The sequence below is a fragment of the Zonotrichia leucophrys genome, chromosome 27 (assembly GCF_028769735.1).
Source record: "Zonotrichia leucophrys gambelii isolate GWCS_2022_RI chromosome 27, RI_Zleu_2.0, whole genome shotgun sequence".
Taxonomy (NCBI): Eukaryota; Metazoa; Chordata; class Aves; order Passeriformes; family Passerellidae; genus Zonotrichia; species Zonotrichia leucophrys.
In genome coordinates, this window is record NC_088196.1 from 4,094,635 (window position 1) to 4,110,781 (window position 16,147).

A 16,147-nucleotide genomic window follows, 5' to 3' on the forward strand; every position below is an offset into this window, starting at 1 on the left:
CAGTGGGGCTGGGAGAGATCATTCACGGCGGGAGGGGGGGGTCAGTGGGGCTGGGTGAGACCATTTCTCACGTGGGGGGATCAATAAACCTAGGAAGGACCATTCCTCGTGGGAGGGGGAATCAGTAGGGCTGGGAGAGACCATTCCAAAGGGCGGGAAGCAGTGGGGTGAGGGCAAAACCATCCCCGTGTGGACGGGGGTGTCTATGGGGTGAGCACGGGAGAGACCACTCCCCTCCTTGGGGGTGTGTGCAGTGGGTCTGGGAGAGACCATTGTCCCCCCATGGGGGTGTGCAGTGGGTCTGGGAGAGACCATTCCCTTCCTTGGGGGTGTGCAGTGGGTCTGGGAGAGACCATTCCCCAGTGGAGGGGTCCGTGGGGCTGGGAGAGACCATTGCGTGGTGGTGAAGGGGGAATCCATAGGGCTGGGAGACACCATTCCCCACATGGGGGGGGATCAGTGGGGTTCGGGACAAACCATTCCTTGTGGGACGGGGGGGCTCAGGACAGACCATTCCCTATGGGACAGGGGGGTATCCATGGAGCTGGAAGACACCATTCCCCACATGGGGGGGGATCAGTGGGGCTCGGGACAAACCATTCTCTATGGGACAGGGGGGGTGTTCATGGGGCGCCCCACCCCCCCAAAAAAAACTAGATCCCCCAAAGACCCCCCAGCCCCCAAAAACCACTCAGCACCCTCTGTACAGCCGTTTATTGCGGGCGGGGGGCTCTGCTCGCTCGGGGCCGGGGGGCAGCAGCCAGGGGGGGCCGCCAGCACCCGGGGCTCCCATCCCCGGCTCCTCCATCACCGGCAGCCGGGGGGTGGGAGGGGGCAGCCGGGGCTGTGCGGGGGTCCCGGCGTGTCCCGGCACGGCCCGGCACGGCGCGGCACAGGGCGCACGGCAGGCGAAGCGCAGGCAGCGGGCGGGGGGCAGCCGGGGGGCACGGGCGAAGCTGCGGGGACCGGCGGGGCCGGGCGGGGCCGGTGCCCGGTGCCCGGTGCCAGCTAACTGGTGCCCAGCGGGAAGGTGGGCGAGTGGCGCTCGGTGCCGATGGGACGCGAGGGAACCTCGGCGAACCCCACGTGTCGCCGCTCTGCGGATGGAAAGGAGCGGGCTCAGCAGCGCGGTGGCACCGGGGACAGCGGGGATGGAGCGGGGGACAGCCCCCACCACGCACCCCCGGTGCCACCGTCCTGCTCCTGGCCCGGCTCGTCCTCGTCGCCCTCCGCGCCCTCGGGGTCCTCGGGGATCTCGGACACCGTCAGCGACTTCAGGTCCTCCTCGCGCTCGTCGATGCCGCCGGCGAAGGAAACCTTCTGCCCGCCTGCGGGGAGCGGCACGGTGGCACCGGGGACGCCCAGAGGGGACGAGACACCGAGCCCCGGTGCCCGCCCGGTGTCCCCGGAGAGTGAGCGGGCTGTCCGTGTGTGTCCCTGCCATCCCAATCCTCCTGCCACCTCCTCATCCTTGTCCCCCATTCCTCCTCGTTGTCCCTGTGTGTCCCCACCATCCTCATCCTCCTGCCATCCCTGTCCTACTGTCCCAATCTTTCTGCCACCTTGTCCCCAACCATCCTCACCCCTTCACCACCCTGTCCCCATCCTCCTGCCACCCCCATATCCTTGTCCCCCACCATGTGTGTCCCTCCATCCCACTTGCTCCCCCCCCTCATCCTTGTCCCCCTTCCCCTCCCTTTGTCCACCATCATCCCCCTCCATCCTCCTCCCCACTTTCTACACCTTGTCCCCAACCATCCTCACCCCTTCACCCCTGTCCCATCCTCTGCCACCCCATATCCTTGTTCCCCACCATCCTCATCCTCCCACCACTGTCTTCTGTCCCATCTCCTGCTCACCCCCCCATCCTTGTCCACCATCATCCCCATCCTCCTGCCACCCCCATATCCTTGTCCCCACCATTCCCAAGTCTCCACCACCTTGTCCCCTCGCTGTCCCCATCCTCTTGTCACCCCTATCCTTGTCCCCCACCATCCCTATCCCGCTGCCATCCCGCTGTCCCCCCGTCACCCCCACCCTCCTGTCCCCTCCCATCCCGGTCTCTCTCTGTCCCCATCCCGTTACCTTTCCGCTTGTGCGCCTTCAGCCCGGCGGGGAAGTAGCTGCGCTCGGCTCTGCCCTGGCTCCCCGGGGCTGCCCGGGCGGGGGTCCATGAGCCCGGGACGCGGCGAGGCACGCGCGGCACCGGGGAGGCACCGGGGCGGCACCGGGACCGCGTCACACAGCGGCCGGGGGTCCGGCTGGCGTCACCGGCCCCGCGGGGGACAGGGACACGTGGGCAGCAAGGACAGCGTGGCAGCCAGCCCGTGTGCCAGCCCTGGCCTTGTCCCCGCGGGCTACAGGGGATGGTGACCCCATCTCCATCCCCCCGTGTCCCACGGGCTCCAGCAATGCTGTCCCCGTGTACCCCGGGGTTCTTGTCCCCGTGTCCCCACAGCCCCTGGGCTCCAGAACCCCCTCCCCGTGTCCCTGTGTCCCCAAGACTGTGACATCCATGTCCCCACACCCCCTGGGCACCAGAACCCCCTCCCCATGTCCCCACATCCCCTGGGCTCTGGCAGGCCTGTCCCCATGTCCTAGTGTCCCCTGAGCTCCAGAATCCCCGTCCCCATGTCCTCAAGGCTCTGACATCCCTGTCCCCACACCCCTTGGGCTCCAGAATCCCCCTCCCCATGTCCCTGTGTCCCCAAGGCTCTGCCATCCATGTCCCCACATCCTTTGGGCTCCAGAACCCCTGTCCACATGTCCCTGTGTCCCCTGGGCTCCAGAATCCCCGTCCCCATGTCCCTGTGTCCCCCCAAGGCTCTGGCATCCATATCCCCCATCCCTTGGGCTCCAGAATCCCCTGTGTCCCCAAGGTTCTGGCATCCCTGTCCCCATGTCCTCTTGTCCCCAAAGTTCTGGCATCCATGTCCCTCATTCCCTGGGCTCCAGAATCCTGTCCCCATGTCCCCAAGGCTCTGGCATCCATGTCCCCACATCCTTTGGGCTCCAGAACCCCTGTCCACATGTCCCTGTGTCCCCAAGCTCTGCCATCCCTGTCCCCACACCCTCTGGGCTCCAGAATCCCCATCCCCATGTCCCTGTGTCCCCAAGACTGTGACATCCCTGTCCCCACACCCCCTGGGCTCCAGAATCCCCCTCCCCATGTTCCCAATCCCTTGGGCCCCAGAATCCCCCTCCCCATGTCCCTGTGTCCCCAAGGCTCTGCCATCCCTGTCCCCATGTCCTTGTGTCCCCAAAGTTCTGGCATCCATGTCCCTCATTCCCTGAGCTCCAGAATCCCGTCCCCATGTCCCCACAACCCCCTGGGCTCTGACAGTCCCCTCCCCGTGTCCCCGTGTCCCCTCACCAGACTCGAGGCCACTGTCGGGGTCGCAGCCATCATCGGGCTCCCCGTCGGAGCTGTCCCCGCCGCCCATGCCGCTCTCCAGGTGGGACTGCACGATGCGCTGCACGGCTGGGGACACGCCGGTGTCACCGGGGGCACCGGCAGCACCAGACTGTCCCCGTGGTGTCCCCGCTGTCCCCGCGGGCGGTACCTTTGAGCGAGGGCGGGGTGTAGGCACACGGGTTGGTCCTCTTTGGTTTGAGCAGGCAGCCCTCGCCCGAGCGCTGCGGGGGGACAGGAGTCGGGATGGGGGGGCCCGGTGTCCCCAACGGGGGTCACCGCAGCCCCCGGAGAGCCGGGAACCCCCCGGTGAGGTGGGGGCTGCAATGGGGGTGTCACCATGGGGGTGACACCCACCCCATCCCCGGAAATGAGGAGCCTGAGGAGGGGATGTGGCACCAGGGACACCGTGATGGGACCCTGCCTTGGGGACCTTGCATTGGGAATGGGATATTGGGGACACCATCCTGAGCACCCCACCGTGGGGACCCTGATCCTATGTTGGGGACCCCCATGATGGGGACATTGCCATGAGGATGTGGCATTGGGGTCCCCACAATTATGGGGACACTGCCATGAGGATGTGGCATTGGGGTCCCCACAATTATGAGGGGTCCCACGATGTGGACACTGCCATGAGGATGGGTCCCACAATGGGGACATTGCCTTGGAGATGTGGCATTGGGGTCCCCACAATTATGGGGACACTGCCATGAGGATGTGGCATTGGGGACCCTCATTATGGGGACACTGCCATGAGGATGGGTCCCACAATGGGGACATTGCCATGAGGATGTGGCTCTGGGATCCCCCATTATGGGGACACTGCCATGAGGATGTGGCACTGGGGACCCTGCCTTGGGGATGTGGCATTGAGGGTCCCCATTATGGGGACACTGCTTTGGGGACGAGGTTTTGGGCTGCCCCCGATGGCGACCCCGTTATGGACACCTCGTGTTTGGATGTGGCACTGGGGACACGGCGCTGGGGACACTGCGGGGGTGACCCCGCCACGGTCACGCGCTGCTCGGCACAAACTGCCCAGCCTGGCTCGGCTCCATGTCCCCATCCCGTGTCCCCGTCCCCGGCGCCGTGTGCCCGTGCCGGGAAGGAGCCGATAAGCTCCGGGCCCCGATAACGCCCCCGGGGGACGCGGGACAGGGAGCGGGGTCGTGTCGGGGGTCCCGGCGCTCACTCACCTGGTAGGGCAGGTTCTCATCCTCTGTGTCAGCGGCGCCAGGGAGAGAAAGGTGAGCGGGACACGGACACCCCCTCCAGGGGTTACCCTGCCCCTCCGTGCCACCCCCTTCCTTGTGTGACACCCCGTCCCCTCCTTGCCGGACATCCCATTCCACAGGTGACACTACATCCCATGTTCCCTCCCGGCCACAGTGTCCCATCCCTGCCACCGTGTCCCATCCCAGACACCACGACAGCCACCGCGTCCCATCCCTGCCACCGTCCCCCTCCCCGTGTCGCAGCCCGGCCCCGCTCACCTGGGGACGAGTGTTCGGAGAGCTGGAAGAGCATGGCCGGCGTGGGCCTCCTCCGGCGGATCTGGGGCACAGGTCCGGGGTGTCACCGGCTGGGGACGCCCCGAGTCCCTTGTCCCCTGTGCCCTGTGCCCCAGGGACACGTGTGTGCCCCGTGTGTGCCCGTGTGTGTGCGCCTGTGGGTGCAGGGCCACCAGCCCACCCGGCGCGGGGTCCCCGCGGTGTCCCCAGTGTGTCCCAGCCCCAGGCCAGCTCCTCCGGGGGGCTCCGGCTCCGGTGTGTGCTGGGGATGTCCCCTCGGATCGGGGACAACCGGCGGGGGTGGCTGCACTGACTCCCGGCATGTCCTGTCCCGTTCATCCTGTCCCTGTGCTCTGTCTCATCCCTGTCCCTGTCCCCGTCCCCCTGGCACAACTCTCCGTGTGCGGGGACCTTGGAGCTCTCTCGTCCTGTCCCCGTCCCTTTCTGTGTCCCCCACGCTGTCCCGTCCGGTCTGTCCCTCCCGTCCCATGCCCTGCCCGCTCCCATCCCCCTTGTGCTGCTCTGCCGGTCCCATCCTCTGCCTCCCTGTTGTCCCTTCTGTCCCTTCCGATCTCCCCTGGATCCTTCCCCTCCTTCCCTCTGTCCCCTCCCACCTCCCCCTTGTCCCATCCCCTCTGTCCCAACGCATCCCCTCTGTCCCTTCCATCCCGTGCCTTGTCCCCTCTGTCCCCTCCGATCCCCCTTGTCCTGCTCTCCCAGTCCTATCCCGTCCCTCCTGTCCCCTCCGATCCCCCTTGTCCCATCCCCTCTGTCCCAACGCATTGCCTCTGTCCCTTCCATCCCCTGCCTTGTCCCCTCCGATCCCCCTTGTCCTGCTCTCCCGGTCCCCTCCTGTCCGGTTCAATCCCCTTTGTCCCCTCCCCTCCCTCCTGTCCCACTCTGTCCCCATCCCGTCCCCGCTGTCCCCGGCGCTCTCCCGTGTCCCCCTCCGGTCCCGCGCGGTCATTCCGGGGGTCCCTCCTCGGCCCGGGGTTACCGGCAGCGCTTGGCCCTGACAAGAGGGGAAACCCCCGGGCTCCCCTGTCCCCATCCCCTGTCCCCAGTCCCTGTCCCCTGCTCCCTGTCCCCAGTCCCCAGTCCCCAGTCCCCAGTCCCCTCACCATCTCCACGGCGCGGGGGTCCAGGTTGCTGGGGGGGGCGGGCACCGAGAACTGGATCTTCTTGCGCTCCTTGGGGTCCATGGCCTTGGCCGGGAGTCACCGGAGCCGGTGGCGGGGGCCGGGGGGGGTCTCTGGCACCGCTACCGAGCGGAGTTCCGTGGCACCCGAGGCTCGGTACGGCGAGGAATGAGAGTGGCGGGAGGTGGGGAAGGCAGAGCCGGTGAGGAGGAGGAGGAGGAGGAGGAAGGAGAGGGAGGGAGGACACGTCTTCCTACCAGGAGCTGAATTATTCATCCCCCCCTCCCCGGGCAGGGGGGCTGAGGCCGCGGTAATGAGCCCTTGGGGAGCCCCCCAGGGGGTTCAGCCAACCTGGGGGGGGGGGTCCTTAACCCCTTCCTTGCCACGGGGGACCCCACCTGCCATGGCCGGTTGCGCTGGGACAGGGACGGTGGCTCCGTGTGTGTCCCTGTCCCTTGAGTCTCCCCAGAGGTGTGGGGACAGGGGACAGAAGGACAGAGGGACAGCAGCTCCCACTCCTGTGTGTGGAGAGCGGCAAAATTGCCCCCACCTGGCTTGTGTCACACAGGACAAGGCCACTACTCTAGAGGGGACATCCATGGGGACTCCCCAAACATCCCACCCCCTGTGTGCGGGGGGTCCCCCCACCCGCAGCTGCAGCCCCCGGGATTTGGGGGGTGCGGGGGCTGCGTCTTCACCCCAGGCTGTGCCCACCTGCTCTGGTTCTTCCCCAGTTTTTGGAGATTTTCCCCATAGAAAATCCCAGGGGACACAAAATGTTCCCCATGGGGAAGGGGGGGTTCATCCCTCAGGGCACCAGAGCGGCCAGGAAGGGATGGGGGGACACCCAGGGCACCTCTCCCGACCCCACAGGGCCACATCCAGGGGGTCCCCATGCAGCGGGGACAGCCGGAGCGGTGGCTCGTCCCCTCCTGGGATGTCCCGGGGCGGTGTCGATGGAAGCCGCCCGTGAGCAGGAACGAGGAAGGGGGAGCTGGGAACTGGCTCCGTCCCCCGGATCTCCCGGTGCTCCAACGGCTGCGGGTGGCCCTGGGCCAGCAGCCACCGCTCCAGCAAAATATTTACCCGGGTGGCACCGAGCCATGGAGCAGCGTCCCGCCCGCCCGGCACCACGCGGCAAAACACGGCACAGCCCGGCCCTGGCGACAAATCCTGGCGCTGGGTGGCAAATCCTGGCTCTGGGTGGCAAATCTCGGCTCTGAGTGGCAAAGACCAGCTCTAGGTGACAAAGTCCAGCTCTGGGAGACAAATCTTGGGTCTGCGTGGCAAATCTTGGCTCTGGGTGACAAAGCCGGGCTGTGGGTGACAAAACCTGGCTGTGGGTGACAAAATCTGGCTGTAGATGACAAACTTGTGCCTGTGGCACAGCGCAGTGAGCACCTGGATGGGGACAAATCAGGCGCCAGCAGAGCTCAGTGTCCTCATGGAGACCAAAACCTGGGGACAAGGTGAGGGGTCCCTCTGTCGCCACGCGTGTCCCCGTGCCAGGCTCCGCGCACCGTCCCCATCCCGGGACCGGGAGTCGTTATGGCAACAGGTTCCCGGGCTCCATCCCGCTGCTGTTCCCGCTTCTCCCACCCACGAAGACGCCGTGTGAGGGGGTGGCCGGGCCCCCTCCCCTCCGTGCGCTGCGGCAGCGCCGGCACCCGCAGCCCCCCGGGATCGGCAGGCGCCGCCCGCGCCCGCGCCCACGCAGCGTCACCCGCGGGTGGCACCTGCAGAGTGGCACGGGAATGGGGTGGGGAGGGGGGGGATGCCAGGAACACGGGGGGCACCTTCCAGGCACACGTGTGGCACACATGGCCCCGCTCCTCGCCTGCCGCCGGGACAGGCGCACCGTGGGCACCCAGCCCGTGCCCGTGCCCGTGCCGCGGTGCCGCGGGGGCTGCGCGGAGCTGCAGCAGCGAATCCTCCCGCGGAGAGAGTAAAAATAGCAGCGGGGTGAGGCAAGAAGCGCTCGCCCCCCGGCAGCGGGCACCGGAGAGGAGGCTGAGCCCACCGAGGAGCGCTGGGCACGGACGGAGGGTGTGGGGATGGACGGACGTGGGGACAGAGCGCCGTGGTGGGGACAGGGTGGGCTGGGGGTGGGACAGCGCGGGGACACGGTGGGCTGGGGGTGGAGCATGGTGGGGACAAAAAGCGCCAGGGATGGGCCATGGTGGGGACACGGTGGGCTGGGGGTGGAGCATGGTGGCCAGCAGGGTCTCATGGGGACAAAGCGTCCCCATGGTGGGGACAGGGTGTGCTGGGGATGGGCCATGGTGGGGACATGGTCCCACGGGGACAAAGTGTCCCAAGGATGAGCGTGGTGGGGACAGGGTGTGCTGGGGATGGGCCATGGTGGGGACAGTGTCCCATGGGGACAAAGAGCCCAAGGGATGGAGCAGCACGGAGACAGAGTGTGCTGGGGATGGAGCGTGGTGGGGACACAATCCCATGGGGACAAAGTGTCCCAAGGATGGAGCGTGGTGGGGACACGGTGTGCTGGGGATGGAGCAGCATGGGGACAGTGTCCCACAAGGATGAAGTGCCCCAGGGATGGGCCACCATGGGGACAGGGTGTGCTGGGGATGGGGCATGGTGGGGACAGTGTCCCATGGGGACAAAGAGCCTCAGGGATGGGACATTGTGGGGACAGGGTGTGCTGGGGATGGGGACACAGTCCCACGAGGATTAAGTGTCCCAGGGATGGGCCATGGTGGGGACAGGGTGTGCCGGGGACAATGTGGCGCTGCAGGGACAGGGTGCCACGGGGACAGGACATGGCAGGGACAGGGCCTTGCGGGGACACCGCATCTTGGGGACAATCGCCCGGTCCTAGGGTGAATGCCGGGGTGGGCGGGGCCTGTGCATCGAGGGGGCGTGGCCACAGGATGGGCGGGGGTCGGCTCGGGGGTGCCGGGACCCCCCCCTCAGTGCCCTTCCCCTCTCCGTGTCCCTCCCCGCTCTGCCGGGTGTCCCCTCCCTGGGCTGAGCCCCCCGAGCTGCTCCCCAGGACCCCCCCGTGGGTGCAGCCCCCCCCGGGAGCCGCAGCGGGGGCGGCGGGAGGGGGCCGGTGCTCCCCTGGGTGCCGGCAGTGGGAACACGCGTGGGAGCGGAGCACGCGTGGGAGCCCGAGGGGGCGGTGGGAGGGGGGGGTGGGGTGTGCAGGGGGTTTAACCCTTTCACTGCCGGGAACCCACCCTGGGGGGCTGCGGAGTGGGGATGGGGGCCTGGGAGGGACATTCCCTAAATGGGGGTGCACGGGGGGGCTGGGGAAGGGGCACCCCCTGCTCTGCTCGGGGGTGCGATGGGGAAACTGAGGCAGGACTGAGGGGGTGCAACCCCATATTTTTAGCATGATGTGGGGTGGTCTGCAAGCCCAAAAAAGAGTGGGGACACAAGGAGGGGCCGTGTCCCCCGATTCTCGGCAGGATGGGGGGGACACTGTGTGCCCACACCTGGCAGGACAGGGGTGACGGTGTCCCCACATTGTGTCCCCTCACCTGGCCGTGTCCCCACATTGTGTCCCCACATTGTGTCCCCACACCTGGCCGTGTCCCCAGCTCACCGAGGAGGGGTCGCACCCCTGAACCCCCCAACAGGGCGGGCAGGGGGGCTGCACCCCCCGGGCTGTGCCCGCTCCTGGTGCCCTCACCGGCGCCGTGTGCCCGCCGTGTGCCCGCCGTGGCAGATGTCACCGGCGGCGCTGGCATGGCCAGGCTGGCACGGCCACCCGGGGCTGGCACGGCCGCGTGGGCTGGGCAGCGGCTCAAGGGCTTTGGCACGGCGTGGCCGGAGCGGAGCCGCGGCTGGAGCCGCCCTGGCTGACCCGTGCCAAGGCTCACACCCACCCCAAAGGGTGGCACCGAGGGCTCTGGGGGCACTGAGGGGTCCTGGGGCACCCACCCAAGCAGGGGCTGTGATATTTGGGGGGTTCATGCCCGCAGAGCCCGGTGCCAGGGTGTGCCCGGCCCCAGGAGGGGCTGAACGGGTAAAACCTTGAGGGGAGGATAAAGGGGGAATGTGGGGGGGGACAAATTTGGGGGGTTCAAGGGAAGGGGTGCAGGGATGAGACAGCCCGGGGGGTCTCCTCTGCCTGGGGGGGGGGACACCACGTGCCTCAGTTTACCCACCTGTAGCACGCGTCCTTTACCCCCTAAAGCCCCTCCCACCCCTTCCCTGCGCAGCTGGGACCCCAAAATGATCCCAAATCTCCTCCCGGTGCCCCACAGAGCCCTGCCAGGGTGGGCTCAAGGCGGGGGCTCCCATCCCCGCTCCCCCCAGCCCATCGCTGACCCCACCCGGGGGGGGTCCCGGCCGCCAGCACAGCCCAGCTCGCCGCCTCCATTCCCAGAAGAAAGAATAAAGTTAAAACATCTGTTAATTTATAAACCAATTTAACCATGACTGGTTAATAAATAGCTTCCAGCTGGCACCCCCACCCCGCGCCGGGCAAGGGGGGGCCAGGGGGGCACAGCCGGGCCCGCCGCTCTCCCGCAGCCCCCCCCCCGGGGTCATTGTCGCTTGTCCCCAAGGGGGTGTGGGGGTGTCCCCGGGGGTTTAACGGGGACAGCCCGGGGCTGGCAGGGCGGGGAGGGGACACGGGCACGGTGCCTGGCACAGGGGGGACACAGGGGACACAGAGGGGCTCTGGTGGTGCAGGGGGGGCTGCGGGGATGCGGTGGGGGGGGGTTTGGGAAGGGGAGGAGGGAGCAGGGAAGGAGGAGTCTGGGGATGATGTGTGTGTGTGTGTGTGTGTGTGTGTGTGCCAGGGATGGGCACGTGTGTTGGTGTGTGTGTGTGTGTGTGTGTGTGCCAGCGCTGTGCACATCTGCACGTGTGTGTGCCAGGCGTGTTCATGCGTGTGTGCCACCCACAGTGCCCCCCACCCCATCTCTGCTGTCCCCACGTGTCCCCATAGAGCGCCATCCTTACTGCACACGGATCCAGGATGGAAAATGCCCTGCCCTGGCATTGTGGGGTGCCCATCGCTGCCCACCACCCCCTCTCTGGGGGTTGTGGGTGGAGGTGCCAGGCCGTGAGCCCCTCGCCCCGACACGTGTCACAATAGTAATGTAATTTGTCCCTTAACAATGGGCAGCTTGAGGTTTATATTTAATTACACCGCTCGCACCAACCTGAACTCACCCTTATTCATCAATAATGCATGGGTTTGTGTTTATCGCTGCTTATATCTGTTTACACATTAAATGGCTCGCAATAAAAGGTGGGCAAGGCTCCCCAAGGGGGTGCAGGCAGCTGGCGGTGCGTGTGGCCGGCGGGCTGGGCAGGCAGTGGACTGGCCAGTGGCCACCTGGCACCGTGTGCCAGTGTGGTGGTGCACGTGCACGGACTGGCATGGATGCACGTGCTGGGTGGGGCAGTGCCACCAGTGGTCACTGTGCCAAAGTGTGGCACAATACATGTGGCGTGGTGGCAGTGCCACAGTGGTCACTGTGCCAATGTGGCCACCCTGGCAGCACAGTCACAGTGCTGGCGTGGTGGCAGTGCCAGCTGGCACGTGGCCAATGTGGTCACCGTGCTGGCCAGTGGTGGGCATGGTCACATGTGCCAGTAGGTTTTTCTGGTGCAGTGCCAATGTGGTCAACATGTGCCAAATGTGTGGTCACAATTGTCGTGCTGGTCACAGTGCCAATGTGGTCACAATGTCTCTCTGGTGGCAGTGCCATTGTGGTCACAGTGCCAGTGAGGTCACAGTGCCACTGTGGTCACAATGCCTGTCTGGTGGCAGTGCCATTGTGGTCACAGTGCCCAGTGAGGTCACAGTGCCAATGTGGTCACAATCCCAGTGATGTCACAGTGCCTGTCTGGTGTCAGTGCCAATGTGGTCACAATGCCTCTCTGATGGCAGTGCCACCATTCAGACACAGTCACTATGCCAGTGTGCCCACTGAGAGCCACCCCAGCTGCCAAGCAGGGCGACCCCCTGGGCACCCCCATACCTGGGTGCCAGGAGGGGCGAGGGAAGACCCCCACACCCAATAGCAGGGTACCCCCAGTCTATCCTCCCTGCCTCAGTTTCCCCACAAGGAAACCCATCCATCCCCCTCCCCTCACATCCCCCCATTCCTCCTCCCCGCTGCTTTTCCCCAATTTCGCTTTTCCCCAATTTCACTTTTCCCCAATTTCTCTTTTCCCTGCCCACTCTGCCCTCCCTGGTGCCCTCTCCGTGCCAGGCCCGGGGGGGATTGTGCCCCCCACGCCATGCCAGGCCAGCTCTGTGCCTTTAAGCACGGTGGCACGGCTGTCCCGGATCAGCCGGAGCGCCTATTAAATTTTTATGCGAAGTGTAAATGGGCCAGGTCTCCAGCTTCCCGCTCCCTCCGAATGATTTATTACTCGCAAATACCACAGAACTAATTAGTATAGTAATTAATTAATACGAATTTGCATATTTGCATGTGCAATTAGTGCAGTGGAGTGATTACTCTGAAAATGAGAAGTTGGGCCTGTCAGATGGGAGTGTGAACTGGAGTGGAAAAGCCTCGTGAAAACGATCCCGGGCGGCGGCGGCGGCGGCACCGGGCACGAGGCGGCGCCGGGCGGGCGGCGGCGGCACCGGGAGGCCCGGGATGGGGCAGGGTTGTGGGGCTCAGCCCTCCGGACACCCCGTTTTCCCCCCCGTGCCATCCCATCCCTGAACCGTGGGGACCGCTCCATCCCTCGGCCATCTCCATGGCGACTGGCAGTGCCAGCGCGTCGCCATGGCAACGGGCCGGGCCACGCAGCCTCGCCATGGCGACTGTCGTCATCGCGCTCTGTCGCCATGGAGACCCTCCCCATCTCTCCCCAAATCCGCTCCCTGACAGCCCCCCCCACACACACACATTGGGGTGGGGGGGCTGCTCCTCCCTAAAGGACTTGGACAGGGTGGGGGGTCCCCAATGTCCCCAGGGATTGGGGTGTCCCACGTTGGGGTGCCCCGTGCTGTGGGGGGACAGCTGAGCTCTGTGACAGCAGCACCGGGATGGAGCTGTCCCCAAGGGATGTGACCTGAGACCCCCCCAGGGTGGGGCTTGGCACCCCCAGCCCCACAGCTCCTTTGTCCCTGGTGCCACCCAGGTGTCCCTTCACCCCTCTGGCTGAGGCCTGGCACGCTCAGAGCACCGCCAGGCTGCCTGTGCCTGGTTTTGGGGGGCAGGCAGGTGAGATGGGGGTGATGGAGGGGGGGCTGTGGCTGTGGGCAGCACCCACCACCCCCGTGTGCCCCCAGCACCGGGCCCTGGCACCTGTCAGGGGGCTGGGGACACTGCCAGCAGCACCCACTCAGCTGTGCCCACACGGGTGGCACTGCCAGTGTGGCCACAGCAGGCACAGAGAGGCTGCTGTGGCCACTCCTGAAGGCTGGTGATGTCACAGGCCAGCTGTGATGTCATAGGCTTTTGTGACATCAGCGGGGTGGCCTTGTCACCTCAGCAGCAGCTCCCTCCAGCCCTGGGGTGGGGTCCCCTGTGCCAGCCCCACATTTGACCCCATCAGGTGACAAAGGAGTGTGGGGCACAGGGGACAAATCCTCATTGTCCCCACCCCAAATCCCTGTGTCCCCACCCCGGGATCATCTGTCCCCAGCCCCTGTGGAGCCGCAGTTTCCCACCGGGCAATTCCCAGGTGTCACTTTCCTGATTAACAACGTGTGGCTTAAAAAGCACCTGGCAGGTCCCTGGTGTGTGTGTGACTGTGGGGGGACACAGGATGGGGACACACATTAAGGGGACATACTGGGGACACAGGTGGGGGACGTGAGCAGGAATTTGGATGCCCTGGGAGCAGCCCCAGCACAGCCCCAGGGCTGCCACAGCACCTCCTCATCCTCCTCTGGAGCAGATGAAGGAGTTCCCCAAAGCCTCCTGATGCCAGCCCAGCCAGAGCCCTCCTCTGTTTCCTCCTCCCCTGACCCTGCACTGTCACCACCGCGGGGACATTTGGGGACACGGGGATGGGCAGGGCACCACCCACCCCTCCCCATCCCCTGTTCACCCTCAGCCTGGAATCTGCCCAGGTTTGGCTCCTCCGAGGGTGGAGCTGCTGCAGGGACCCGGGACAAGGCCGGGGACAGGGATGGGGATGGGGATGGGGACAGGGATGGGGACAGGGACGGGGACAGGGATGGGGACAGGGAGGGGACAGGGACGGGGACAGGGATGGGGATGGGGACAGGGATGGGGACGGGGATGGGGACGGGGATCAGGACAGGGATGGGGACAGGGACAGGGACGGGGACAGGGATGGGGACAGGGATGGGGACGGGGATGGGGACAGGGATCAGGACAGGGATGGGGACAGGGATCAGGACAGGGATAAGGACAGGGATGGGGACAGGGATGGGGACAGGGATGGGACAGGGATGGGGACAGGGATGGGGACAGGGATGGGGACAGGGATGGGGACAGGGCCGGGGACAGGGCCGGGACAGGGATGGGGAGAGGGATCAGGACAGGGATAAGGACGGGGATGGGGACAGGGATGGGGACAGGGATGGGGACAGGGATGGGGACAGGGATGGGGACAGGGATCAGGACAGGGATGAGGACAGGGATGGGGACAGGGATGGGGACAGGGATAAGGACAGGGATGGGGACAGGGATGGGGACAAGGACGGGGACAGGGACGGGCTCAGCTCCTGCTCTCCTCCCCTCAGTGACATTCCCGGCTCACGTTAGCGCATCCATCTCTCCCCAGCCTTCACCTCCCAGAAATATTGCAGCGCGGAGCCGGCTCCATCTGGCAGCGGCCCCCGCCTCCCCCCCGCCACCGCTCGCGGGGAGATGCCGGAGCCGGATCCATCGCCCGGGCCTCGCCGAGGGCCGGCAGGGACCCTAGCGGTGACAGGGGACAGCTGGCATCACCCCCCGTGCCACACCGCCAGGGGACAGCGCGGCCCGGCCCGCGGTGACATCGGCACGCCGGGGCTGCGAACTCGCTCCGGGCGGGTCCCTCCGGAGCCAGCCGGGCCCAGCTGGCACCCAGCCGTGTCCTGGCACCACCCAGCACCCGGCTGTGCCAGTGCCGACCTGCTCCTGTGTCCCCGCCCCGTGTCCCGTGTCCCCTGAGCCATCGCTGGGTCCCCCCCTGCAGCCAGCGCTGCCTGAGGGAGGGAGGGAAGGGATGTGGAGGGTGGAATTTGGGGAGGAAACAGCTTCGTGTTTCAGCCAAACTCCTCAGCGTGGCAGCGAGGCCACACGTGGGGTCATTGTCACCACCAGGGAGCAGAGGTGGCAGCGCTGGGCCAGCCGGTGCCTGCACACGGGGACATCAGTGGGGTGAGGAGCAGAGCCCTGGGGTCACTGAGCCATCTCTCCATAGCCAAAATGCAGCACCAGCCCTGCCCCTGCTCCCCAAACTGTGCCAGGCCTGGGTTCAGCTCAGCCCCAGCTGCTCTCCCACCCCAAACCCTGTGGGTGCATCCTGCTCACCCAGCCTTGGCTGCCACATCCCTGCTCACCCCCGAGGGTGAATCCCCTTCCCAAAGCCACCCCAGAGCCAGGATGGGGCTGGCCCTGCCACCACAGGCCACGGTAGAGGGGACAGCGCTGGGATGCCACTCCTGCCCTCTGTGTGGCACAGTCCTGGCACTGCCCGCTGCACCCACCGAGGCAGAGCTTTGGGTTTTCATCTCCCTGCTCCCCTTTCATCTCCTCTCCCCGTTTCATGTCGCCACTTTCTTCTCCCTCCAAGCACTGCGCATGCTGATGAGCCCACCCCGGCCCTCACCGGCTGCTAATGAGGCTGTGATGGGCACCCTGGGCAGGGGTGTGTGCCACATCCCTGTCCCCATCATTGTCCCCACCCTGGGCAGGGGTGTGTGCCACATCCCTGTCCCCACCCTGGGCAGGGGTGTGTGCCACATCCCTGTCCCCATCATTGTCCCCACATGGGCCAGGGGTGTGTGCCACATCCCTGTCCCCATCTCTGTCCCCACCCTGGGCAGGAGTTTGTGTCCCATCCCTGTCCCCATCATTGCCCCCACCCTGGGCAGGGGTGTGTGCCCCATCCCTGTCCCCACCCTGGGCAGGGGTGTGTGCCACATCCCTGTCCCCATCATTGTCCCCATCATTGTC

General features: G+C 66.3%; 1 protein-coding gene across 1 annotated transcript; it reads right to left on the bottom strand.

The window, feature by feature from the left end:
- Positions 1-699: 699 nt before the first annotated feature.
- PPP1R1B (protein phosphatase 1 regulatory inhibitor subunit 1B) lies at positions 700-6,332 on the bottom strand. The gene is made up of 8 exons (XM_064733915.1): positions 6,048-6,332; positions 4,909-4,969; positions 4,612-4,634; positions 3,564-3,636; positions 3,374-3,481; positions 2,086-2,154; positions 1,182-1,328; positions 700-1,097 (listed from the first exon to the last, which is right to left on the bottom strand). Exons 1-8 carry the CDS (start codon positions 6,126-6,128, stop codon positions 1,009-1,011), a joined length of 651 nt encoding a protein of 216 aa, XP_064589985.1. The 5' UTR covers positions 6,129-6,332; the 3' UTR covers positions 700-1,008.
- Positions 6,333-16,147: the final 9,815 nt, after the last annotated feature.

Bases quoted from the DNA above. Each gene is read 5' to 3' on its own strand.
- PPP1R1B (XM_064733915.1), bottom strand. From the start codon at position 6,128: ATGGACCCCAAGGAGCGCAAGAAGATCCAGTTCTCGGTGCCCGCCCCC. The intron at 3,637-4,611 runs GTGAGTGAGCGC...GTCCCCCCGCAG, and splicing joins ATGAGAACCTGCCCTACCAG to CGCTCGGGCGAGGGCTGCCT. The intron at 3,482-3,563 runs GTACCGCCCGCG...GCGTGTCCCCAG, and splicing joins CACCCCGCCCTCGCTCAAAG to CCGTGCAGCGCATCGTGCAG.